General features: G+C 41.1%; 1 protein-coding gene across 1 annotated transcript; it reads right to left on the bottom strand.

The window, feature by feature from the left end:
* Positions 1-66: 66 nt before the first annotated feature.
* On the bottom strand, positions 67-27,444 carry MYOZ2 (myozenin 2). The gene is made up of 5 exons (XM_073340998.1): positions 27,369-27,444; positions 17,537-17,706; positions 12,671-12,800; positions 10,478-10,661; positions 67-298 (listed from the first exon to the last, which is right to left on the bottom strand). The coding sequence occupies exons 1-5, from the start codon at positions 27,442-27,444 to the stop codon at positions 67-69; spliced, it is 792 nt and encodes a 263-aa protein (XP_073197099.1).
* Between the last annotated feature and the right edge of the window lie 556 nt (positions 27,445-28,000).

The following is a 28,000-nucleotide window of genomic DNA, read 5'->3' as shown; positions in this document are numbered from 1 at the left end:
TACACGTTGATTTTTTATGGTCAGCTTTCAGCATTTTGTATCAAATATAAAACAACAGCTTCCTTTTTACAGGTCATCCGTTTCTGGAACAGTGTTGGAATCCGAAGGCTGGATGAACACTATGGGAATATTCTCAGACGTCCATCCCTTAGGAGTCCTGTTGAAGGACCTCCTGGTAGAAAGAGGGTTAGCGAGGATCATGAACCTGGGATCATTTAGCAGCAGTAGATTAAAATCTGGTACCTTGAATTTAACCAGCTTTGATGCTCTCTCAAAACCACCAAATGGAGTGGCAACTCTGTAAAGATGGTGGGAGGGAAAAATAAAAGTGAAATGTGATTTTAACAATACCCATTTTTCTTTTGCCCCAAGAGCTGAAAAAGAATAATCTGTTTTTTGTTTTGATTTGTTTTGATTTGTTATGACATTTTTTCAGTACAGTAATATGATTCCTAGCTTTCTGAGATCTCTTGAAAAACTTTTGGAAAAGCCATATGTTGATTATTTTTCTGGCAAATTCTCTTCAATGCCCCTCTTTTTTGTTCCCTTTTACATACATGTTTTTATTCTCGGCCTCTCTCATAGTTACAACCAATTGTTCAATCATTTTTCCATCCAAATATTGGGTAACAAAGTGAGTGCCTGATGATTGCTGATTTAGTCACTGAAGGTATTTTGTGAATGATAGAATCATAGAATATCAGGGTTGGAAGGGACCTCAGGAGGTCATCTAGTCCAACCCCCTGCTCAAAGCAGGACCAATCCCCAATTAAATCATCCCAGCCAGGGCTTTGTCAAGCCTGACCTTAAAAACTTCTAAGGAAGGAGATTCTACCACCTCCCTAGGTAACGCATTCCAGTGTTTCACCACCCTCCTAGTGAAAAAGGTTTTCCTAATATCCAACCTAAACCTCCCCCACTGCAACTTGAGACCATTACTCCTCGTTCTGTCCTCTTCTACCACTGAGAATAGTCTAGAACCATCCTCTCTGGAACCACCTCTCAGGTAGCTGAAAGCAGCTATCAAATCCCCCCTCATTCTTCTCTTCTGCAGACTAAACAATCCCAGTTCCCTCAGCCTCTCCTCAGAAGTCATGTGTTCCAGACCCCTAATCATTTTTGTTGCCCTTCGCTGGACTCTCTCCAATTTATCCACATCCTTCTTGTAGTGTGGGGCCCAAAACTGGACACAGTACTCCAGCTGAGGCCTCACCAATGTCGAATAGAGGGGAACGATCACGTCCTTCGATCTGCTCGCTATGCCCCTACTTATACATCCCAAAATGCCATTGGCCTTCTTGGCAACAAGGGCACACTGCTGACTCATATCCAGCTTCTCGTCCACTGTCACCCCTAGGTCCTTTTCTGCAGAACTGCTGCCTAGCCATTCAGTCCCTAGTCTGTAGCGGTGCATTGGGTTCTTCCGTCCTAAGTGCAGGACCCTGCACTTATCCTTATTGAACCTCATCAGATTTCTTTTGGCCCAATCCTCCAATTTGTCTAGGTCCCTCTGTATCCTATCCCTGCCCTCCAGCATATCTACCACTCCTCCTAGTTTAGTATCATCCGCAAATTTGCTGAGAGTGCAATCCACGCCATCCTCCAGATCATTTATGAAGATTTTGAATAAAACCGGCCCCAGGACCGACCCCTGGAGCACTCCACTTGACACTGGCTGCTAGCTAGACATGGAGCCATTGATCACTACCTGTTGAGCCCGACAATCTAGCCAACTTTCTACCCACCTTATAGTGCATTCATCCATCCCATACTTCTTTAACTTGCTGACAAGAATACTGTGGGAGACCATGTCAAAAGCTTTGCTAAAGTCAAGAAACAATACATCCACTGCTTTCCCTTCATCCACAGAACCAGTAATCTCATCATAGAAGGCAATTAGATTAGTCAGGCATGACCTTCCCTTGGTGAATCCATGCTGACTGTTCCTGATCACTTTCCTCTCATGTAAGTGCTTCAGGATTGATTCTTTGAGGACCTGCTCCATGATTTTTCCGGGGACTGAGGTGAGGCTGACTGGCCTGTAGTTCCCAGGATCCTCCTCCTTCCCTTTTTTAAAGATTGGCACTACATTAGCCTTTTCCCAGTCATCTGGGACTTCCCCCGTTCGCCACGAGTTTTCAAAGATAATGGCCAATGGCTCTGGTATATGCTCCAGCCTCTTCCCCTCCTATTTTGAGAGTCAGAACATATTGTCTTCTAGACATATTAAGGACCAGGTTCTACTGTCTTGTGCACTACAGACCTCAAGAAGGTGAATTAAAGAAGTAAGGGCCTGATTCTGATCTAACACCGCTATAATTCAGAAGTAATGAAGTTGAAGTCAGTGGATTGACAATGTACGACCATATCTGCTCACAAGTGTTGTTGTATTGATTTAGCTAAATTGGTTTAGAAACTGGCTTAGTTAAATTGGTGAAAAACAATGTTGTAATTGAAACCTACTCTCTGAAGAAGACTTTATGCCTCAAGGGCCCCGCCTGGGGTTTTTTCTTTGGTAGAGGCTTGCAGAAACCCAGGCCGAATCTAGCCCATTATCTGCTGCCAGTATTTTTAATATTATTTAAAGGTACCGGTAAATGTTCCTGAAGTGATTAGCTTAACAAATCAAAAGATAAGAAACACTTAGCAAGCATATACAGTTAAATGAATTTGCAAATATTTTAAAACAATATTTCCACATACAATTTGTGATTTCTTTTGTACTTGCAGACTCCTGGGCTGAGAGTTTTCTCTTAGCTGTTCCAGAACCCCATGTGTAAACAAACCTGACCAAACAGAAATAAATTGTACCAAATGTGGCCATACCTGTTGGTCAATCAAATAGTTTTCCTGGGATATATCTAGATTATGGCTAGTAAAGAAGCAATTTGTTAACTGGACCTTGATTCTTGGTTGCCAGAAAACCATATAAGTAGTGGCACAGCCAAGTGAATTCCAGCTGAAAACGGAGACCTTTCAGTTGGCCCACTTGGTTTTCTGGGTTTGATACAGAGTAATAGATCCATTGGTCTAGAGTTCCTGGGGCTACTGGTCCTCCAGTGCAGACCAAAACAAATAATTGAACACCAGCAGGAACCAAAAGAGAACAATTGAAGATGTTACTGGAATGTTAGCAGGCTATACATGGTAAAACAATACCCACTGCCAGATGAGCAAACTCCAAGATTCAACAAAAAAAATCATAGGGAAGTATCTACTATAGACCAGACTGCTTTATGTGGTGCATAGAGATTGCTCACTAAAATTTTGCAGTTCGGTACATAGAATCCTAGAACTGGAAGGGACCTTGAGAAGTCATCTAGTCCAGTCCCCTGCACTCGTGGCAGGACTTAGTATTATCTAGACCAGTCCTGACAGGTGTTTGTCTAACCTGCTCTTAAAAATCTCCAATGATGGAGATTCCACAACCTCCCTAGGCAATTTATTCCAATGCTTAACCACCCTGACAGTTAGGAAATTTTTCCTAATGTCCAACCTAAACCTCCCTTGCTGCAATGTAAGCCCATTCCATATCCTCAGAGGTTGAGAAGAACAATTTTTCTCCCTCCTCCTTGTATCAACCTTTTATGTACTTGAAAACTGTTATCATGTCCCCTCAGTCTTCTCTTTTCCAGACTAAACAAACCCGGTTTTTTCAATCTTTCCTCAGAGGTCATGTTTTCTAGACCTTTAATCATTTTTGTTGCTCTTCTCTGGACTTTTTCCAATTTGTCCGCATCCTTCCTGAAATATGACACCCAGAATGGGACACAATACTCCAGTTGAGGTCTAATCAGTGTGGAGTAGAGCGGAAGAATTACTTTTCATGTTCTTGCTTACAACACTCCTGCTAATAAATCCCAGAAGGATGTTCACTTTTTTTGCAACAGCATTACACTGTTGACTCATATTTAGCTTGTGGTCCACTTTGATCCCTAGATCCCTTTCCACAGTACTCCTTCCTAGGCAGTCATTTCCCCATTTTATATGTGTGCAACTGATTGTTCCTTCCTAAATGGAGTACTTTGCATTTGTCCTTTTTTACTTCAGACCATTTCTCCAGTTTGTCCAGATCATTTTGAATTTTAATCTTATCCTCCAAAGCACTTGCAACCCCTCCCAGCTTGGTATCATCCGCAAACTTTATAATTGTACTCTGTGGGCCATTATCTAAATCATTGATGAAGATATTGAACAGAACTAGACTGAGAACTGATCCCTGCAGGACCTCACTCATTATGCCCTTCCAGCATGACTGTGAACCACTGATAACTAGTCTCTGGAAATGATTTTCCAACCGGTTTTTGCACCCATCTTATAGTAGCTCCATCTACATTGCATTTCTCCAGTTTGTTTATGAGAAGGTCATGCAAGACCGTATCAAAAGCTTTACTAAAATCAAGATATACCATGTCTACCACTTTCCCCCCCATCCACAAAGCCTGTTACCCTGTCAAAGAAAGCTATCGGGTTGGTTTGACATGATTTATTTTTGACAAATCCATGCTGACTGTTATTTATCACCTTATTATCTTCTAGATGTTTGCAAATTGATTGCTTAATTATTTGCTCCATTATCTTTCTGGGTGCAGAAGTTAAGCTGACTGGTCTGTAATTCCCTGGGTTGTCCTTATTCCCCTTTTTATAGATTGGCACTATATTTGCCCTTTTCTAGTCTTCTGGAATCTCTCCTGTCTTCCATGACTTTACAAAGATAATCGATAATGACTTTGATATCTCCTCAGTCAGCTCCTTGAGTATTCTGGGATGCATTTAATCAGGCCCTGGTGACTTGAAGACATCTAATTTGTCCAAGTAATTTTTAACTTGTTTTTTTCCTATTTTAGCCTTTTCTGATTCTACCTCATTTTCACATCATCCCAAGAAGAGCCAACTCTGGTTCCAAAAATTGATCCTGGCAAGGTGGTAAGTGCCTCATGAAAGGTTCTGATCACCCACACTCCATGGGAATGGAAGGTGGTTTTTGGATCAGGCTCCAAAGCTACATCTTCTGACACATAAAGGACCAGATTTTGTAGCAGCAGCCGCTTAACGCACCAGATTCTCTTTGAAATCAAAGGGAGTTCTTCACACACACACACAGTGACTGTCTAAGTGAGCCTGGAAATTTTCTTCCAGGTTACACATGACAAATTCTATACTGTACCTTACTGATTAAAAATAATTACTTTATAATCAGCACAGAGTGAGTGCAGTGACCTACATGTTATTGGAAAATAATGATCATTTTAATTGCTGCTCTAATTAAGATGTCTATTCTCGTGGTAGTGTTCATGTAATCTTTAATGTTTATGGATTTGTAAGTTAAAAGGATAATCAATGTTAATTTTTGTGTTTGTGTTTCAATATTATTATTATAGTATTTTATATCATGAAATAATTGTTTCCCTTTATAATTCTGTCTATATGTAGACCACATAGGAATAGATAACACATTCAAATTTAAAGGAGTACTTGTGGCACCTTAGAGACTAACCAATTTATTTGAGCATAAGCTTTCGTGAGCTACAGCTCACTTCATCAGATGCATACTGTGGAAAGTACAGAAGATCTTTTTATATGCACAGAGCATGAAAAAATGGGTGTTTACCACTACAAAAGGTTTTCTCTCCCTCCACCCCACTCTCCTGCTGGTAATAGCTTATCTAAAGTGATCACTCTCCTTACAATGTGTATGATAATCAAGTTGGGCCATTTCCAGCACAAATCCAGGTTCCCCCCCCCCCCAACCCATTCTCCTGACATTCAAATTTGTATGTCTTATGAAAATCCACTAAATATCTTTTGAACTCACAAAAAAAGAATAACTGCTATACAAAAGCTGGCCTCGCTGGGTTATGCATTAACACATACCTGTGTGCTATGCAGAAATACACGATGATCTGCATGAAAGAGAGTGCAGTAATCAGCTAATAAATGTTAATTCGTCCTTCATGGCATCAGTACATTTTCCTGTGAGAAATAACTTGGATGACGACAAGGTGCTGTAATACCCTGCACTGTTTGGAAACTAAGCAAATAATCTGAGCTCTGATTCATGGTCTGTAACTCAAAACCAGTGCCTAAATTCTGAATAGTCATTGCACAATATAGGAGAAAGAATGATGGTTCCAGGTAGTGGCAGCAGGAAGTCTAGGGGGTGGTTTAATATTCACTTTGCATATTCCTAAAAAGTGGATGCATGATTTAAAAACATCATGGCACATACGTGTATTTTTTAGCCCCGGCTCTATATGTGCACATTATTTTTTTCCTCATTTTTAAAATCATTATTAAATTGTCCCTATAAAGGAGAGAATTTTTATCTGAAATTTTTGGAGGTTAACAGATTGAGAGAGAGAGTTTTTAACTATACTGGTTTAGCTGCTATAGTTATATAATTAAAGTAGTAAAAAAAACATCTTCATTTGCCTAGAGTTCTTTAAAAAATGTGAATAACATTTCCTAAACATTCTGCTAAGAGCTGTGCAGAGACCTGCCCCTGACACACCCACACACTCTGGAGAAAGTAGAACTCAAGTGGTATCGCCTCACCCACCAGGATGTCTTGGGGAAAAACTGAAGAGGATTGGAACCATGCAGAGACACCATTGGGTAGGACAATCTGAAGAAGCAGCCAAAGCAGGAAACTTTGGACATTCTAGAGACCTTTCTACAGTTTCCACTGGACTTTCTCTTGCATGTGCTGACTGGCTGTTTCTTCCAACCCTCTCCTTCCCCTCCCTCACAGTCTCTTCACCTCACCTTCATTCCCTCTTACCTTCTTCTCCCAGTCCCTATGCCTCTCCCCCTTGCCTCCTTCTCTTCAATGTCCCCACTCCCTGTACTTTCCTTTTAATTTAACCGTTTCCCTCCTAACTAAACCCAGTCATAAAAAATATATAAATCATGGCACTAACAAAATGTTTGCTGCTGTCTGCTTGTGTGTTATACACTTTCCCCTGTCCTATGTCTGTCTTGTCTATTTAGATTGTAAGCAATTTTGGGACACGGACGGCCTGCTAGACTGCGCTAAGACAGTGCCTGCCTCTTGCAAGTTGAGGGCACTCGACATGAGACACTTAGCATTTTGTAGGATCGGATCCAGGGTTTGTAAATCAATAAAGCAAAGCATTAGCCAGCTGGACTGGATTCCTTAGTGTTTTGGAAGCAATAGATTGGGACGGGAGAGGCCTGAACAAGGACTGATCTAGTTGGAGAGGAAGAACCAGTCAAACCTGTTTGTTGTCAGATGCAGGCATGCTGCAGTGCTTTATTTATTTGTCACCTATAATTCTATTTGACATTTTTCTCCACTGGAAAGAGAGTGGAAGGAAGGGATTACATTAATTTCCTATTATAAACTAATTAGCAAAAAGAATTCACACTGGCTTTTCCATACTGATTCTTGGATAGATTCTTCCAGGCTGACATTCTTACCTTTGTGCCAGTTAATTTTCCTTGTGCCCCCTGGGACACTCATCTCTAAAGGAAAGCAAGTGGTTTTGCCATTTCCTATTGCATGTCCATTAGAGTAGGGTACCTCTAATTTTCACCAGGAGCTCCCCAGGTTCCTTACCAGCAGAGTCTGCTCAAGGTATTCTCTGAGCCAGTGTATTCTGGTCACCCTGACTATGCAGTCTACTCCATACCACAAATATTTTAGATTGCACTGACGATCTGTAAGCCCTTTGCAGGGAGGCAGGCGACTTCAGCTGCTTTTTGCTGCCACAACCTCCTCCTTGGTGGATTTACCAGTGCTGCCAGGCTCCTGTTGTGTAAACCTAACCCCAAATCAGACCATTAGCTGTATTAATTCCTGAGATCTGATCCTACTCCCATTAGAGTCAATGATTAAACTCCCATTGATGTGTGGTCACGATTGAGCCCTGTATTGCTGGAAGGGGCAAATGATACATTTCCGCACAAAAAAGTTCTGAATCCTTTTCTAGCTTCAGTACACCTCTAAAATAGTCCTGATTTAAAGTCATCTATGTCTGAGTCTTATTCAACAAACCTAACTCACTTCTTAGTCAGGAAAAACTTCTGGTGAAGTCACATTGATTTCATTAGTAATGGTGCTTGAACAAGCAGATCTGAAAGGATCCTAAATTTGGTCTCTAAAATCAAAGAATGTCATTTTAAGAAATATAGCTGAATGTACTAAGAACAATTTGAACACTATGTTTGGAGTTCCGTGCCAGGCATGCCATCAATCCTACTCCTTCTGCTGATTAATGGTGAATGTACCTATGCGTTGCACTGTACATGGGTTGCACTGTACATTACCAAATCCTGAAAGTGGTTCTTCCTGGTGTGACACAGTGGGATTGGAAACCCTGACTGATACTAGCTAACACAGTGATGTCACTATGACATCACAATTCATCTATTAAATATTTTGTCAACTGCATGTTCCCAGGATTGTAATTAAAGAAACCAATTAGCTAGACACTTTCTGCACTAATAGTGACTAGAGATCATAAATATAAAGGTATCATACACATCAACCAGTCAATCTAGGCCTGGCATAGTTTGGTGCTTTTTTCCAGATAGGACAAGGTATGTTTTTATTTAAAATATGAAGGATTACATCATTCTGCCTTGCATTTTGAATTTACCATTTCCACTGTTTAAAACTTTCTGGATCAAATATAAGACCAAAACCTGAATTTCAGTGGCAGGTTTCAATTTGTTATAACAGGTAGCAGGGATAGTATTGACCCTTCCCATGTACAAATGCACAAAAGAGGAATATGTACCCCAAAAGATGCAGTTACACCACATCATCCTTGTGGAAAAATAAGACTGGTAGCGATGAGAAATGTGCAGTGGACAAAATCTTATCTCCCTGAGAAGCTGAAAATCTACAGAAGACAGCACTGGATATCAGCCAGACCTCAGATCACATGTTTATAGCAATTCTGCTTCAGTGCAGCCCCCTAGTTCTTCCCTTTTCCAGCAACGGCAGCATGTATCTGACTCAGTTGCTATCTATAAGTGTCTGTCAGGTTTTCTGTAGTGCTAGTAACCATAATAGCTAAACTGTGCTGCTATTGTTCCCATGGTGGCAGTTGTGGTCACATGAGCTCTCCAATCAGTATCTGTCATATCATTTTCTGAGGGGAACATGGCATATTTAGGGGAGGCTATGCAGTGCCATGATGTGATAGTTGTATTTCCCTCCTCACCCCCATAATTTAGGTCCACTTGCTTACCTCCATGCTCCTGAATGTAGATGTTGGTCTTGACAATTTCCTACAGATCTACATTCCCACTATCTCTCATTTTCTATGGAAGCAGATTGCCACACAGCTGGGTTTGTTTGTTTGTTTTTATTTTTTGGCTGGTTTTTTGGTTTGGCTTAGTGGGAGCTAAACAGAAGCCATTTAAGAAAAAAAGTGTGATTTTAATAAAAGAAGATATTGTGCACAATATGAATAAAAGTGGGAGGCACAGTCTAGATGTTTTTTAAAGCCCCCCAAAATAGTTCCAAGTTCCAACCAATGTCAACATAACACGAGGTTCCAATGAAAACCACAGTATGCCAGCTACCGTGTAAATAACTTCTCTTTCAGCTCCCTGCTGGCTCCACACTCAGTACCTTGTTTTGAGTGCCTAGTTTTTGTTTTTGTGACCATATTTTGCAGATTTAAAATTGAAATCTCTTAGTTTAAAATGTCAACAGAGATTGCAATGGCCTGTTAAACATGATGGAGGGTCTGATACTTCAGGTGATTGAACAGCTCCTGTGAGGGCTGAATGCTCTCAGCTTCTCCAGGCTTTTAAGGGCAGCAGGTGAGAGTTGAGGGATCAGACCCTAAAATACAAATCTGTTGACTATGGATTGTAACATAAAGAAACAAAAATTGATATTTCCTATTATAGTCCTTATGAACCAAACTCTAACCAGAACTCTTCTATGCACAGTGGTCACTTAGCGCCTGATCCAGTGCCCACTGAAGTCATTGGAAAGATCAAATAAGCTTTGGATCATGCCCTTGCTGTGTCGTATTTATTCCATCAAGTCAGGCGTGCTAGAACAATTTGTATAGTCGGGGTGTTGAAAGCCATTGAACCAAACCGTAAACCCTGTATATAACGGAAACCACTTCAAGCCAGGGGGTGTGGTAACACCCCCCAGCATCCCTAGTTCTAGCACCTATGCATCAAATTCCTCATTTCATTGGATATTGTGTTCTTCTCTTACTTTTCCTTCTTTATTTAATTATTTCTTAGTCTTTTACTATGACCTTCCTCTTGTGTTGTTTATGCTAGAGCTTATTTTAGAATCCATTCTTTAGATTTAGACTAATTGTGCTTTCCCCTTTAAAGTCTTTGGTGTATGTGCATGCACGCATGTGTGTGTGCGTGCCTATGAACCAGTTTCTTTCCCTATAGTTTGGTTAAAAAAAAAATTCCACTTCACATAACTATCTCTGCTGTCCTGTAAAATTCGTCTTCCTTCCTAAATTACCTGTTAAAGCTCCTGTAGTCAGGCAGATCTGGCTTTGCTTCAGGCTTAAACAGTCTAGGGTATAAAGCCTCCAACAGCTCTGGGTCATTGCTGATGGCTTCTATCCAGGGGGACTGATAATATTTTGGCACAGAAGTAGTGTTGAACCTCTCAGGAGGAATTTCCTTTAGTGGTCCAGAATATCCTTCATGGAAATAAATCAAGGATAAATAATTATAATCATACATTTCATTTTATAGCACTTTTCACCCAAGTATCTCAAGGGCCAATCACACATATTTATTACCCTTAATTCTCACTACAGTCCTATGTAGTAGTTAAGAATTATTATATAAGCATTTAACAGAAGGGTAAGCTGAATAACAGAGAGTGTTAAGTTACTTGTCCAAGACTACAAAGAAGTAGGAAGCAAACATAGGGGATTTGTATCACTTTAGTTAAACCAGTGCAAAAGGCTTTGTAGATGCTCTTATTTAGGTTTAAGCGTGGTTTATTTTGGTTTAGCCTGTTTCTTGTTGATTTAAGCTGGTTTAAACCAAAGTACCAGTGTCCACATAGCCTCTTGCACTGGGTTAGCTAAATGAGATTAAAATTAAACCTTTAGTTAAAATAATTCAGTTCTGCCTGTAGACTAATTTTTGGGTGGGCTTTTTAAAAGCACTAAAAGGAGTTAGGAGCACAAGTCCAATTGCCTTTCAGTGGGACACGTGCTTCTAATCCCTTAGGCACTTTTGAAAATCCATCCTGTATGCCTGGTTCTCCATTGTCTTCTACCATGCAAGCAAGTGAAGAATCAGACCCATTCTCTCCCTCATCAGTGAGGGACAGATTCTGACATGCTTACTCCTGTTGATCAGTACCTTACTACACAAGTAGTTCAATTTACTTTAGTGGGATTACTTCCATAATTTGGTGCTACACGACAAGAGTAAGGGTGGCAGAATCTAGCCCTTAGTATATAGTTGAGAGTATTAAAAACAGCAAGGGGTTGTCCTAAGATTTGAGCCAAAATTATTTGTTGGAAGAAGAGGGAAAATTATTCCTAATTTTTTACCTCACTAGGTTTCTAATTCTCTACATTAACACTATTGCTCCATTTCAGCATAAAAAACACTGTTTTGTTTCCAAATCAGAAAAAAATTAGAGTTCAGACAAATATTTCTGCAGACAAAGAGCTCAAAGATCGCACCTCAACTTTGGAAACAGAAATTGCACCCATTCACATTGTATTGGGCTTATGGATACACAGTGTACTAAAGCTCTTAGTACTTTTAGCAATCACTGATAGAGTGGCATTGATCCCGTTCACATTGGCTGGAAAAAGTCTACACAAAACATGCATGCACTGAATAATGTTGAACAAAGAATGACTTTGTAAAAACCTCTGCCTGCTTATGGATAATTCACAACCAGGAGAAAGAGCTACATTCACTGAATAAATTATTTGTCACAAATTATTTGGCCAGCTCTAGTCTTTAGACTTCCATGTAGCTCAGGGCTTTAAATAAAGAAAACAGGATCCTTGCAACCAAGGTCTTTAAAACAGAAAAATATCTCTGCAGCCAGAGAGACAAATTCTCCTCTCGGCTATTCCTACATAAAGGGCTGAATCAGAACCTGCAGTGACTTTAGATTCACATTTAGAAGCTGTAATACAATTAGTGATGCTGAAGCTCAGATGGCTGAAAATTTTGGAGCAGATAGACAATTAAGATTGGTAGGATCAGATCAATGGGGTTATGCAGATTTAGGGTCTGATGATCTGGCCCCAGATGTTTATTCAAACTTATCAAATATACTTTGGCCTGGAAATCAGGCTGAAAATTTAATTAGACTAAATGTCTCCTGTTTCTAGGGATTTCTAGTATTTCATGGCATTAATTAGCTCAGATATCATGAGAATAGCCTCTCCCAACTTATCTATGTATTTCCACTTGTGTGTGAAACTAGACAATAGAAGTATATGAAGATTTTTATAAACCACACTGAAGCAAGTTAACAAGTCTGATTTGCATTTAAAATGAAGATTCATATAAATTCTTTAAAGTACTTCTAACCTCATTTGAATCAATTTGCTGATCCCTTATAAATATCCCATTAACGATCATGTAAACAAAATGCTCTACTGTTTTCTGTGCTGTGAAATAGCTGAGTACTCAGTACATGCACAAATTACAATAGTTTGTACTTTACCTGGTGCAATGTTTTCGGGATTTGGTGGGCTCCGTGGGTCAGGTGTATTAGGAGGTGTCATTGGTGCGTGCTGTTGGCCAGCTTCAGCACTGCTAGTTTCCATTTTAACATTCTGCATAGGTTCACTACGCTGCATTAGAATAGAAACAAATACCATGGATAGCACGTGCATATCAAGAGATGTTATTGACTCTCTGAAGTATGGAAGTCTTATCTTCATATTACAGATGGAAAACCGAGTTGGGGATACAGTAAGTGACTTGCCCAGGGTCACACAGGAAGTCTGTGTTGAGCTGAGAACTTAACTCATCTCCTAGTCCAGGACCCTATCTACTAGATCAGTGTATCTCAGCATTTTCACTTTGGTGACCCCTTATTCAAAGACAAAGCTGTTTGTGAAACCCTCCACATGTACTATAAAAGTAAGAGCAAAAATAATTTAGGTGTGTCTGTGTTTCAAGAGACTAATAGAGAATACTAGACCTTGAAGGGTAAGTGTGTATGGGAAGTGGGGGAGCAAGATTCCTTTGGTTTAGATTGCAATAAAAATTTCAATGCCTTAGGACTCCCGTCCCCCGATTGTCTTTTATGACACCTCCCCTTCCCCACAGGTCACGAACCCACTGGATGAGAAATACTGCCCTAGATCATCCTTCCTATTCTAAGATTCAAGCAATCTGGTGGATTAATGTAAAAGCCATTGATTCTCTATAGATGCTTTTTGTATACCAATTGAAAACACATCAGCCACACAAAAAGTCTATACACCTTTGTGGGAATGTTTTTTCTTGTTTTACAGTAGTCACAACAACCTTAGTGCAGGCCACCTCTTGGAGATTTTTGATAGGCTGGAGTTATCCCCACCTCCCATCCGGTCATTAGTTCTAAGGAAACATCCAAAGCCTTAATCATTGTTTCTTTAAATACAGAATCAGAGGCTTGTAAAAAAAAAACAAAAACAAAAACAAAACAGTCAGTAACTTATTTTTAGCAATGAGAGACAGTCTAAAAGGAACTTAAATATAGAGTGTGTTGGAGTAGGATTTCCTTAAGATAGAAAAAAACAAACACTTTTTTTTTAAACTTGAAACAAAGGAAATGTTTTTGATCAGGTCAGTACATTTTAGAATGCTCTTAAGGTTTATTGGAAAGATCATTTTAATCATAGCAGGCAAAATGATCCACTCCAGTTTAAGGCACAGAGTAGATCAAGGCCACACAAGTGCTGACCAAACTGGCATTTAAGGGAGGTCAGTAGAAACTAAAAAGGCATCATTCTCTCCTTTCCCCAGGGTCTGTTTGAATACTGAACGGCTGCAGCTCAGCTTGCATTGTGGAGAATACCAAAGAGGGAGCAGAACAAGGAACTGACAGCAGAAATCCTATGTGAGTTATGGTGCTATTATCAGACTTAACTTTGGCTGCATAGCTCCTATTGCCTGTTGCATAAGGAGTTAACATGCAGCTGCCGGGGAAGGAGCTGTCAGCAGCATATTTCCTCAGGAACTGGCCAATTAAATCTGTTTTATGGCTGCTTTGCATTACCAGAGCAGTGCAAATCAGCCAGAGTGTACTGGTGAATCTGGTCCACAGGCTTTCAAAATCTTAGGCCCACATCCTCAGGTAGTGTAAATCATTCATTTCAATGGAGCCATGCTAACTTACTCCAGCCCTCAGATTTTTCAGCTTAAATAAATATTAAACCATAAGGTCAAAATGTTCAAACTTGGATGCCTAAAGTTGGACACTTTTGGGTGGGATTTCTAAAAGTGCTCAGCTTTCAGATAACTTTGCTCTTATGGTGTTAGTGGGAGCAGCTAGGCCAATGCTGAGTGCCCTTGAAAATCCAACCCTATATCTACATTTAGGACCTAAATAAATGGCCTGATTTTCAGGGGTACTGAGCACTCAGTATCTTTGAAAATCAGCACTTCTAAACATCAAAACTTGGTCCTGGTCCTCTTTTAATTTCGACTGAGTGAATGAAAATCTGGAAGCTCCAGTCAGTCACCAGCTGTTTTCCTTCTACTCATTACAAAAAAGTGGATATAAAATCTTTTTGTCTATGACAGGATTTTGGGACAGATTCTCAACTCTGGGCAAAGTCCATTTATTGAGCTGAAAAGACAGGGGCTTCTGAACGATAACAGATCACAGAGCTAAGATTTCTTCCTTAAATAGGTAACAAGGCAAGATATTGGAGAGTTCAGGCATGATATTGAGGATTTCAACCCCTTTTATGAATATAACCTTATAGTCTCTGATTGCCATGGACTCCCTCAGCATTCTGATTAGTATGGGCAGCGGGGAAGAGGGAAGGCTCTTCTACTAGTCTGCTACCCAAAGCTCCACATCATGAACTGGGCCAAAAGCGTCCAGGAATCCAGCAGATGATACTGTTATTTTATGGCATTATTTTCTGATGAATTATTAGTACTAATAATTCTGTTTCTCTAAGACCAGTTCATAGTAACTTAGTCAACCTGGCTTCAGTATAGTACCCACCCTCCCCCCATGTTTACAATTGTAAAAGAGTTGCTAAAATAGCTTCTCAGAGCAAAATACCTGATGCTGTGGTGCAATATATAGTTTTCCTTGACACTTGGTGCTTTGCCACTCCTGAGTAATGTGCTACTCATCCCATGCTCATGCCAATAAAAATGTTATACTACGTCACATCAATACTTTATTTATATATATATATATATATATATATATATATATACACACACACACACACATATACACACACACATATACACACACACACACACTTTTTCTTGCCCCAAATGAAGAATCTGATCCAACTCCAATTGAAGTCAATGGAATTCTTGATTCACTAGCAATTGGACTGGACCCAAAAGCATTAGCACCACCATCTAAAATATCTTTGTAAGTTTTAAAAACTGTTGGGGGATGGGAATTGCTATTTAGCAATAAAAGTTTTGTAGGTTAATTAATAATAATTATACTTATATATACACCGATACAGCTCTCTTCATCTTCAAAGCAGTTTAAAGATGCTGGGACAAATTGTGCTCCTCAGTCACATGCTTTCATGTCTGAAATCAGTGGGGAAGTATGCATGGAATTGAGATGCAGACTTTAGTTCAATAAGGTCCTGAACCAGCACTGAAGTCAGTGGGGCTACTCACTCACTTACAGTTAAGCCGGTGTTTTATTGTTTTGCTAGACTGGGACTGAAATGCTCAGAACCTTGTAGATTAATTAGCCCTAACTAATTCACCTAGCTCTCATGTGTGTTGTGAAGTTTAATCTATAAATGTAATTATCACTGTTTCTACAAATGTAGAAAACAAGGTGGAGAGGTTACATGTATTACCCCTGTCATAAATAGAAAGGGAAGGGTAACAACCTTCCTGTATACAGTACTATAAAATCCCTCCTGGCCAGAGGCACAAAATCCTTTTCCCTATGAAGGGTTAAGAAGCTCAGGTAACCTGGCTGGCACCTGACCAAAAGGACCAATAAGGGGACAAGATACTTTCAAATGGAGAGGGGGATTGGGCGGGGGGGGAGAAAGGATTTGGTCTGTCTGTTCTGTGTGCTTGCCGGACACAGATCAAGGAAGCAAGCAATCCAGCTCCATTAGAATCAGTAAGTACTAGCAAGGGAATGTGTTAGCCTATTTTTGTTTTGGCTTGTGATTTTCTCTGTCCTGGGAGGAAGGTGTATTCCTGGTTTTCTTTTTGTAACTTTAAAGTTTGGCCTTGAAGGAAATACTCTGTGTTTTGAATCTGATTGTCCTGTAAAATTACCTTCCATCCTGATTTTACAGAGGTGCTTCTTTTACTTTTTTTTCCTTTATAATAAAGTTCTGTTTTTTAAGAATCTGATTGGGTTTTTAGTGTCCTACAAACCCAAGGGTCCGGTTTGTGCTCACCTTGTTTATTTTTCAAGCCTCCCCAGGAAAAGGGGTGTAGGCTTGGGAGGATATTTTGTGGGACTAGGAACTCCAAGTGGTCCTTTCCCCGATTCTTTGTCTAAATCACTTGGTGGTGGCAGCATACCTCAGTCCAAGGACAAATAGAGATTTGTGCCTTGGGGAAGTTTTTAACCTAAGCTGGTAGAAATAAGCTTAGGGGGTCTTTCATGTGGGTCCCCACATCTGTACCCTAGAGTTCAGAGTGGGAAGGGAACCCTGACAACCCCAGAAGGAATGAATGTCAAAGCTAGTATTAGAATATAGAAGCATCTGATTCCCAGTCAGCAGTTCCTACTACCCTGCCAATGTGCCTCAACCCTATTCCTTAGGGGCCAGCTCAAGGGGCAGTTTTGTCCCCATGGCCCATTTAATTCCTTACTCCTTTGCTAAGAGTGCCAGCAAGGAAGACTATTAGTGCCAATTGCACAGGTGATGTTACTGGCTAGGAACTGGAATAAGACCACCAACATAGTTTTCATAGTAATAATAACAATAATAATATTAATACTTGCTGTTTATATAGAACTTCGCATCTTCAAAGCCTTCAGCTGTTATTAACAAAGTAATCCTTACATCATTCCTAAATCAGCTGTCACATGGTAATGACTTTTGGTCACTACTGACCTGAGTCAGATTTTGATGTGAATACTTTCAACTTGAGGCCCTTGAACCTTGTTGTCCCATTCTGTGGGACCTAAAAGCAGCACCCAGATCTGAGCCTTTTTTGATTTGTCTAGAAGACCACAAAATGATACAGCTCACTTTGAGCTTCACACTGGCCTTGTTCCAGGTCATGGTTCAGTTCACATCTTTTCCTAAAGCTATGGATAATTCTTGCAGTCAGTACCATGCAAATCATAGGTAACCCCACACCAGTCTCACTGTATTGTATTTAGACACTTGTAATACAAAATACTCACATTCCTTTGTTTATTTGCTAAATAATGATAGTTTTCATAGGTGTACTTGTCAGATCTCCTTTGACGCATCTTAAATAGCCTTGCACCTCTGTTGCTGGGTATTGATAGTTCCTCCACCATGATGTCTCTGGGGATGCTGATTTTCTTTCCAAGGTCTAGGCCATCTGACTCTGTACCACAACAGACAAGCATATGCCTTATGAAATATTCTTCTCTGCTTTCCTTAAATGCTGCTTTTTGCTAAATAATGCTTATTATTATATTCCCTATATCTGTAGTCCAACAAGAAATGCACCCCAGTTCCCCAGTAACATCCTCCTGCTCCATGCTGTATTAGTGAACTCAGTCATTTTTTTGGGGAGTTATGAAGTACACTGTAGCCTGGAATGAGCTTCTGCACTGAGAGCCAGATCTACAAAGGTGATGAGCGCCCACAGCTCCTGTTGATTTCAGTTAGAAGTGTAGGTGCTCAGCTTTTCTGAAAATCAGACCCTTGGTATCTTACAATATAATTTCTTAGTGATCAGTAAAATCCTACTTTCACTGAAGTCAGTGTCAAAACTCCCCTTGACCTCAGTCCTGGACCCGGCCTAAATCAATATATATCCTGGACTGGACAGAGAAAGAACTCCTCAGCCTATTTTACACATATCTTCCTATTTCTGATTGCTTGCAATAGTTTTTGTCTCAATGATTCATTCACATTTTTTAGATTTTTTAAGGCTAGCTACCTCCTGTAACAGAGGTTTGAATTGGCTGGGAGCCACTACTTAATAGTTTTATTTAGAGAATTTCAGAATAAAGGTCCAGTTTATGAAAATGAAAGATGTAACAATGAATTAAAATATACTTCTAACAACTTTTACATGATTCCTTCAGAATAATTATCTATTTTTTTCCACACTGCAATTAACAGTTCTCATCAATAGGAGAATTACAAGCAACTCTTTTCAAAAGATTAACAAGTGCTGGAAATCTAATTACTGCTGTCAGTGTTACTTAGGTCCCTGCTTGGGGAAAAGATCACTTCCTTGGCTTTACATTGTAATTCTGGGGAACTTTGATAATGAATATGCATGCATGGGTGGTGGTGGAGGGGGAAGAGTAAGAACCAGGGTTTTCCCCAGGAATTGAAATTGGGGGTGTGGGGGGGGTTGAATTTACAGGGAGCTGGAGGAGGGTCAGGGCCGATGAGGGGTGAGACCCTGAGTGTGAAGGTGGCTCTATGGCACCATAGTAAAAACTGAAAAATGTTTCATGACCATTCAATTAGATTTAACTCATGTTTTAAAATCATCACAAAAATTAAAGTTGGCTACTCAAGCCTTCTATGAAGCACTACATCTACATCCTTATTGGTTTCTTGTTATAATTTTGCACAACTCTGTTAATGAACAAGATGAATGCAATGCGTTCATCTTTGGTGGCTTCCCGTGTGTCTGGTACTTCCATTCCTTTAATTGGTATTCTCATTAGATCATTCACATGATCAGGCAGAAGGCAACTTCTTTCAGAACACAAAATTCTATTCAATGAGGCAAAAGAATGCTCAACTGTAGCTGTTGTGACTGGGAGTAACAAGAGATGAATTCCTACTTCTTTCATCCCAGGAAACATAGCACAAAGATTGGGTCAAGCCACTAGTGATGATAAAAAAAAGAAGTTGAAGTCAAATCTTCATTTATTCATCGTATGATATTCCACTGTGTGTTCAGATTCCCTATTCTGCCCTGAGCACATGGCAGCCCCTTTGCTGGTAGTGCCTCACTCCACTCAACTGTCGGTGTTTTATAGGACCTCTGTGTAAAAGCTATGTAGAGGTTGAGTAGAATCTATCAGTCACTGTTGTAGATTTTTAAGAATCAAATCTGTGTACTTTTTCAGTTGTCTTAACAAACACTTCTTGTCCTCTTCACTTAAGGATTCAATATAAATGCCTTCATTACTCAAACTTCTGGACTAAAGTCTTTGCTTCTTCCAGTACTTTTTCAATGGGTAGCTCTCTGATTGATCCAAATGTAGCTTCTATTGCTGGACAAAGATCTACTACTGTTGTAGCAGATGCCTGGATGACATTGTTTAATGACCCAAGTGGTTTCAAAAATAGACTTACAAGGGAGAGAATGGCAATAGTTTTCTCTGAATGTAGTAGCAAAAGTAATGCACCAGCCTCACTACTTAGATCCATCCCATCTTGGTAGATACTTTCCAAAGCCAGTAATAATGGCTGGAGTAATTTTAAGACAACAGCCAAGGATCGCTCATGAGAAAGCCAGAGGGTTTTCCCAGGTTGGACTAATTTGAACTTCAGTCCTAGTGTATCTTCTATATTTTCCAAGATATTCAGTCTTTTTGGACACTTGCTGAAAAAAGAATATAATGAAGACACTAAATTTATAGCTTTTTTAATGTCTTTTGAAGAGTCTGCAGCTCGTACTAGCACTAGTTGGAGTAGATGGCCTCTGCAGTGTGTATAGGAGAGATTAGTGTTACACTTTTCTCTGAGCAAAGCTTGTACTTCACCGTGTCTTCTAGAGAAGTTTGCAGCTCCATCAAATGCACAAGCAGCCATCTGTTTGGGGTCCAATTGACCAGCATTTAACTCCTCTAAGATGTGGGTTGTCACAGCTGCAGCCGATGTGTCTTCTACAACTTGAACATCTAGAAATGCATCTATTGCCCTACCACTGACATGAAGATAACGTACACAATGACTTAATACTTGATGCCCATTTGCATTGTTGCATTCATCAGCCATGTATGCAAATTTTTTTGTGGTGAGAGAGTTCTTCACTTTTTCAACTGTTGAGTCTTTCACTGTTGCACCACATACCTCTAGCCAGTCAGTTGAGTTTCTTGCAGAAAGATAGTGAACATTTGCTGGTCTTGTCCAGAACCAGTGTTCAACTTCAGGATGAACAAGTGACAATCCACTTAACATTGGCCTCCATTTTGTAGTGTGTGGTATCTCTTGCTTAAATAGCAAGTATGATGCCACAGCCATGTTTGTTCTCCTGAACTGTGTTGTGTCTCCAGCATTCTTAACAGCCTCATTAACACTCACCGGTGTTGTCCTTGGTCAGTGGAGACTCAGAGTTCAGAGGTTCTCTCTCATGAGTTCACCTCCCAGGTTGGGGGAAAGAAGGCACCTTGCTCATTCCTCCAGCTGCTCACTGTTCACTCTGGCCACTGTTATTCATTGTGCCACCGTTCACTCCATTGCTCTGTTGCCAATGGCCCTGCGCCGTCACCTTCTGCTGCCACCTGCCACTGTGACCTCTGCAAGTTGGTCTCTTGAGGTTCCACCCAGCTCTCAGTGATTTCAGCTGAGCTCTCAGTGGGGGAACCTCGCTGCTAGTGCAGCCTGGGCCATCTCTTCCACAGAAACACTGTCCCACAGCAGGTCTAAGCACTTAGACCTGATTTCAGCTGTAGTGGTCACTTAACAAAACAAAAGACTATCTATGGAACCTAATCAGCTCTGTCTTTAAACAATGGAGAGGGGCAGGTCAAATAGTACTTGTGACTCAGGCAGACCATCAAGCAAAACTCCTGTCCCCACCTTCTCTCTTGATGCCCTCAATCAGCCCAGGCTAAGTACAGTTCTACTGCCCTTTACTCATACAATAATAACAACAACATTTCATTCCCCCCTTCCCCGCGCATTCAAGTGATTTGTAACCCAACCCCAGCCAAAATCTATCTCTTGGGCAACGCAGCTCTGTTTGCTGAATACCTAGGTAGATTAGGTGTGAATGTAAATAAAATCTGGTCGTGAGGCCTTTCCCCCCAGCCCCTAGGTCATCACTAGCTGTCAGGGAGAGCTCATTTACAAATCATAATTTGAAACTATTAGGTTGGCCAACATCACCAAAATGAATGCACTGACATTGTCATAAAAAACAACAGCTGTATAAGGAAGATAGTCTATGTTTATACTTTTCAAAGCTATTATACTTTCAGATACACATATTTTATCATACATGTATATGCTTTTAAAGTGTGTATTCATGTTTCAATTTCAGTTCAGATTTCCAAACAATCACTAAAACATGATTTTTTTGTAACTAGTTCACAAAACTGGGGTGGGCGGGGTATTGGGGCAGGGGGAGGAAATCCCTGAGTAAAACTGCGGGCAGAGAACCCTGTATGGCATAACCTTCATTGGTCAGTCTTATGGAGAAGTTCTGGAAGTTGGGATACTAGTGGCACTGAGTATGCTGACACTGATTTGAAGAACTCTTGCCATTTGGTGTCCTCAATTTTAAAGCCCTTGCTTACTCTTTACACCATGATAACTTCAATGCTTAGCAAACTATTTTGTTATTCATTTCTTACTGCCAGGGTTTGGAAAGTAGCCTTTTTCACATGTGGCCATAATTAGATCATCCAGTAAAAATAATATTGTTAAGCATCTTCTCCGACTTCGTCATTTACAGTTACCCATGCTCATTATTTTAATAATTGAACTAGGGTATGTCTACACTGGCAGAGTTACATCACCAGCAATTACATCACCGCTCAGAGAGTGCTGAAGGGAAACCACTGTTGTGTGTTCATACTCTCTGCTGCTTGTGCAATAGTGTGTTCACACTTGCAGCACTTGCATCGGTATTCGGAGCGGTGCACTCTGGGCAGCTATCCCTCAGAGCATCTCTTCCTCTTTTGCCGCTAAGAGTTGTGGGAAGGCGGAGGGGGTCACAGGGCATCTTGGGTCCTGTCCCAGTGCCCCATGATGCATTGCTTCAAATCCAAGCAATCCCTGTGCTTAGTCCACATTTGGCCCCATCTTTCAATGGTTTGTGTACTGCATGCTCTGCCTCTTCGGTCTGCAGGAATGGATCCTGCAGTGTTGACAAATATGCTGCTTGCTCTCACTAACACATCACAGGTGGCAGTGGAGTTATTCCTTAAACTACAAAGGCAAGAGCAGTTTGACATTGATCTTGTCATATGTAGTAGCTACGACATGAGATTGCTTGTGGCATTCACGGAGGCGTTGACCACACTGGAATGCCATTTTTGGGCTTGGGAAACAAGCACTGAGTGGTGAGATCACATCATCATGCACATCTGGGATGATGAGCAGTGGCTGCAGAACTTTCAGATGAGGAAAGCCATGTTCATGGGACCATGTGATGAGTTCGCCCCAGCCCTGCGACGCAAGGACACGAGAATGAGAGCTGCCCTGTCATTGAAGAAGCACGTGTTGAGTGCACTGTGGAAGCTGGCTACTCCAGACTGCTACCAATCGGTCGCTAACCAGTTTGGAGTGGGAAAGTCGACCATTGGACTCATGTTGACGGAAGTGTACAGGGCCATTAATCGCATTCTGCTCCAAAAGACATGACTCTGGGCAACATGAGTGACACTGTGGATGGCTTTGCACAAAAGGGCTTCCCTAAATGGGGAGGGGTGATAGATGGCACTCATATTCCAATTCTGGCACCAGATCACCTAGCCACCGAGTACGTTAATTGGAAGGGCTATTTCTCTAGGCGCTTGTAGATCACCGTGAGCGTTTCACAGACATTAACACAGGCTGGTCCGGAAAGGTGCATGTCACACGCATCTTTTGGAATACTGGCCTGTTCAGGAAGCTGCAAGCTGGGGCTTTCTTCCCGGACCAGAAGATCACCATAGCGGAAGTCGAAATGCCCATTCTGATTCTGGGAGACCCTGTCTATCCCTTAATGTCATGGCTTATGGGAACCTTGACAGCAGCAAGGAGCAGTTCAACAACAGGCTGAGCAAGTGCAGAATGACTGTTGAGTGTGCTTTTGGCCCTTTAAAGGCCCGCTGGCATTGCCTATATGGAAGGCTGGACCTGGCCGATGACAATATTCCTGTACTCATAGCCATGTGCTGTACGCTCTGTAATATTTGTGAAGAGAAGGATGAAAGCTTCACTTAGGGCTGGACTGCTGAGGCTCAGCACCTGGAGGCTGAATTTGAACAACCAGAGACCAGGGCTATTAGAGGGGTGCAGCGCAGGGCCATAAGGATCAGGGATGCCTTGAGGCAGCAATTTGAAGCTGAAAGCCACTAATATTTGTTGCTATGCTCAGGAGTGCAGTGCTTGTAATGCTAGGAGGTGATTGTGATTGGTGTAGCCGATGCACTGTGAAGGTTTAAGAAAATTGCCTGTTGCTTTGCAGGGCTCTGTTTGCTTTCAGTTAATGGAATAAAGATTGCTTTCAAACCAAAACAATTATTTTATTAAATAACAACAACTAGAGGAGAGTGACAAACAAAACAGATCAGCACTGTAGGGGATGGGGGAAGAGAGGGTCCCAGGAGGAGGGTGAGTTCCTGGGACAGTTAAAGATTTGTGTATGTCCAGATATCACATGCAACCTTGTCCTTTGGAGTAGAGTGCAGTGGGTACTGTTCTTCAGCAGGGCTAAATTGCAGAGGGATGGGTGTTGCCCTCAGGGGCAGGGGAAATCAGTGTTCCAGGACTGTACTGTACACTGAGCACGTGGCTCTTGGGGAGAGCCAGTACTGTAGGGGAGGCCTGATAATCATTCCTATTCCCACACTTTCCACAGGCTGTGTTCATTATGGAAGATATCTCACTGCTAAGGGTGAGCAGGGAATCAAGGGAGGGTCTTCTCCAAGACTTCGACTTCCACTCTGGTCCTTATGCAGCTCGCCTGTGTGCAGCAATGGTCCCCCGCCCCTCCCAGTGAAGGCAGAATGGTGCAGGAAAGTTACCCTTAATGGGGCAAGAAACAAAGCAGCTCTGCCAAAGAACCTGCAGCAGTTGGTTGCCCAGTATCTCCATGAGAGTTTCGTGGAGATCTCTGAGGCACATTCCATGAAGTGAGGGAGTCAATCAACACCCTGTTCCACCGCTCATACTAGGTATGTGGTGATATGCTCATCATACAGACAGAAGCCTGCTTTCTGCAACCCTCTTGCCCCCAACAACTCACTTTAGCAATTCCCAAAATCAAAGCCACATACCAGGGGCCTCCTCTCCTGTTTGCGCTTCACCAAGCTCCGACCCCTGTGACTGATTAGCCTCCTCTGGGGTTGAGAAGATCTCCTGGCTGCATGTATCTCTGACCTCTGAGTCATCCTCTGCGTCTGGGTCCCCCTCCCCCTTTACGTCCTCGGTCCATTCTCGACTGGCATGCGAGCCATCGAAGTATCCACAGTGGCCTTCGCAGTGGAGGTGGAGTCACCACCGAGTATCACGTCCAGGTCTTTGTAGAACTGGTAGCTCGTGGGGGCAGCACTGGAGCAGCAGTTTGCCTCCCGCACCTTGTGGTAGGCGTTCCGCAGCTCCTTCGCTTTGACCCTACACTGCAGTGTGTCCCGGTCATGGCCCCTTTCTGTCATTCATCATGATATCAGTCCATACATATAATTCCAACGGCTGGAACTCAGCTGGGACTGGACAGCCTCCTCTCCCCAAATGCTGATGAGGTTCAGCAGCTCGGCATTGCTCCAAGCGGGGGGATTGCCTGGTGTGTGGAGCAGGCATGGCCACCTAGAAAGATGCGCTGAGACCACTGCACGCGTCCCTGAGCAAACAGGAAGGGGACTTTCAAAATTCCCAAGGAATTTAAGGGGTGGGGCTCACAGTTGGTCATCTGAGGGCAAGGCAGTAGAGTTCAAACCAATGACCAGAGAGGTGAGAACAGGTATTGTGGGACACCGCTCGGAGGACAATCACAGCGCTGTAATCTACTAGGGTGTCTACACTGGCATCATGGCGCTGTAGCCCTGGCACAGAAAGCTGTACGCCTCTCGTTGGGGTGGTTTTTTTACAGTGCTGCTACTGTGCAGTTTCTGCGCACTAAATGGCTTGGCAGTGTGTACACCTCGGAAGTTACAGCGCAGAAAGCTGCTTTACTGCACAGAAACTTGCCAGTGTGGACAAGGCCTTAGTCTCTGTGGGTGTTTATAAGCTTCACGACAAGATATGAAGTAACATCATGCTATGCAAGACCGCATTGAGGCTCCAATATGAATCAGTTTTTCTCCCACTCCTAAATCCTTGATCTTCCACTTTCACTTGCACTTGCAATCAGGTAATCATCAGCACCAGTCAGCTGTGTTTTGAGCTGCACTGCTGCCTGCTACTTTGTCTCTGTCCCATTCAGGCCTTCTCCTGTCATGGGTCCTACTTCCCAATTCCAACGACTTTTTCTTAATCCAGATATGGAATCAATTCAGTCCAGGATCAGGTGAAGGCTTGGGTTGTTTCTCATACCAGTTCCCTATGCCTAATCTAGAGTCAGTTTTTTAAAAGAGAGGTCCAATTGTGTGTGTGAAAATGTGAGCAATTGTAAATTGAGTGTTGCAGTTACCTTGACTACAATTGCAAAGTGGATATTTACACATGCCTTTGCATGCATAAAGTTCTCATCTGTACTCATAATTGCAAGAACTGTACATGTAAAGGTAGGCACATATTTTTGAGCATGGATCTTAAGCCTCTACATTTAAAAATTTGACCCATTAACTAATTTTGAATTAAAACTGGATGTGGCCCACAGCAAATGCCTAAATGACCCATTGGATGATTTAACTGATCACTGTAATCAGCTTTAACAAATGAGTTACCTAATAATAAGATACTTCAGAGACAATTATATCATATGTGGAACATCTAAATAATCCTTAGTTGGCTTCAGTACAGCTTGTTTTACATAGTCTTTAAATACAAAGATATGGGATCCAGACATGGCATCTACAAAAATATTAAAAATGTCTCTCAGATATTAAATGGTTTAATATAACTGCATTTAAAAAATATCTAACAGGTATATTTACAACAAAATGTGAAAGGAATGGGCAGGCACTTACACGGGCAGATTCTTTTTTATACATATACAAAGGGCCTGATCCTACTTTCCTTGGAATCAAATTTGTCAGTTAGTTATCTAAGTGGGTTATTTGTCAGTAAGTTATCTAAGTTATCACAATACATGTGAGCAGGAGAATAAATCCAAGAGTTTCATAAGTAGATTTAAAGTTAGGTCCTTAATTTATAGTTAGGCACCTAAACCAATGGCCTGATTTTCAAAAGTGTTGAGTTTTAACTTCCACAGATTTCAAGGGGGACTGCTAGATGCTCAGCACTTTTGAAAATTAGGCAACTTATTAAAGCACCTAAATAAGGTTCTATGGGTGGAATTTTCAAAAACATCTGAGTTAGGAGTACAGTCCCAGTGAAAGTCAAGGGGACATGTGCTCCTAAATCACGAAGCACTTTTGAAAGTCTCACGTTAAGCACCCGCTTTTGAAAATCAAGCTAAGATTTTCATAGCTGTTTCCATTTCCCTCAAAATGGCAACAGAAAAGTTGAATTGCTGCTTAAAAGATCAGCCAGTGACTATGTATTGGAGAGAAACGACAAGAGCTAATAAGGTTTATTAATCCCAATAGCTAGCTTTGAGGAGAAGGAGAATATTGATACAAATATTTTTGATCATGCATATTAAAAGAAATGGAAAACAGGAAAAAAGATATAGACAGATAATCATGTTTTGTATATGAATAGTCTTGCAAAATGGAATCCAGTCATGATATTAGCCCCAAATAATATTCTGAAAGGCTATCCAAGCAGAATGTACATCAGCTGTTAGATTACTTCATTCCTTCACAACAGTTGTTCATCTGAAAATAGCTTTCAAATGAAAAGAGACAACTACAAAAGGATTAGTTACCATAGGCGGCATGATACCCCCACTAGATTATTTATGGCAGAATACCCAGAGAAAGAGCTGTAAGAGAGTTAAACTGTAAGATTAAAAAGAAATGTTAGGAAGGAGCGAAAGGAACATAGGACATACAGTAACCGGTTTTAGCTCTATACCATTTCCGTAGATTTCCTTCATAATGGCTGATGCTTGTTGTTTCCTCTCTTTGACCATGGCAGAATGTGATAACATTGTGATTGTCTGGTGGGGTTTTCCTCACTGAAAAAAAAAATCCACATTTTTACATTGTTGAGCCAGTGTGTAGAATCCAGTTGACTTTTATTTCAAGCATTGTCTTCAGAATAATTAGTGACTATACTTATTTCTCATTTGGCTAAGATGTCTTTTTAACAATGCCAAAGACACTGGCAATCACTCCTTGCAAACATCTGATCAGAGACACATTCTCCAACTCAAAGATAAGAAGTCCTGAGTGACATACTGTCTTACATAAATTCTGTAGCAAGATCTGTGGCAGTGGTCTGGGCCTTCTGATTTCCACTCACTATGTTTAAAAAAAATGCAAATCTGTGATTTATTTCAAATGCTGTCTTTTGTTAACCCTTGATCTACAGTCTCAAAAATAGGAAAAATTCTGGCAAACTGCTGAAAGTGACAGCGAAAAGGTTGATGAGCTTGTTAAAGCATCTTTAAATAAGCAAAGAAAGTGGATTCCCCACTAGATAAAAATATACATCATATTTTATTCCTGAGATAAGATGTTACTTAAATGTCTTCTATGCAACAG

The sequence above is a fragment of the Lepidochelys kempii genome, chromosome 4 (assembly GCF_965140265.1).
Source record: "Lepidochelys kempii isolate rLepKem1 chromosome 4, rLepKem1.hap2, whole genome shotgun sequence".
In the NCBI taxonomy this organism is placed as follows: domain Eukaryota; kingdom Metazoa; phylum Chordata; order Testudines; family Cheloniidae; genus Lepidochelys; species Lepidochelys kempii.
The sequence above is the reverse complement of the archived record's forward strand: the minus strand, read 5'-3'. Positions and strand labels throughout refer to the sequence as shown.

Bases quoted from the DNA above. Each gene is read 5' to 3' on its own strand.
- MYOZ2 (XM_073340998.1), bottom strand. From the start codon at position 27,444: ATGTTATCACATTCTGCCATGGTCAAAGAGAGGAAACAACAAGCATCA. The intron at 12,801-17,536 runs GTGAGTATTTTG...ATTCTAATGCAG, and splicing joins TAGCAAATAAACAAAGGAAT to CGTAGTGAACCTATGCAGAA. The intron at 299-10,477 runs GTAATTTAGGAA...CCATCTTTACAG, and splicing joins GACTACAGGAGCTTTAACAG to AGTTGCCACTCCATTTGGTG.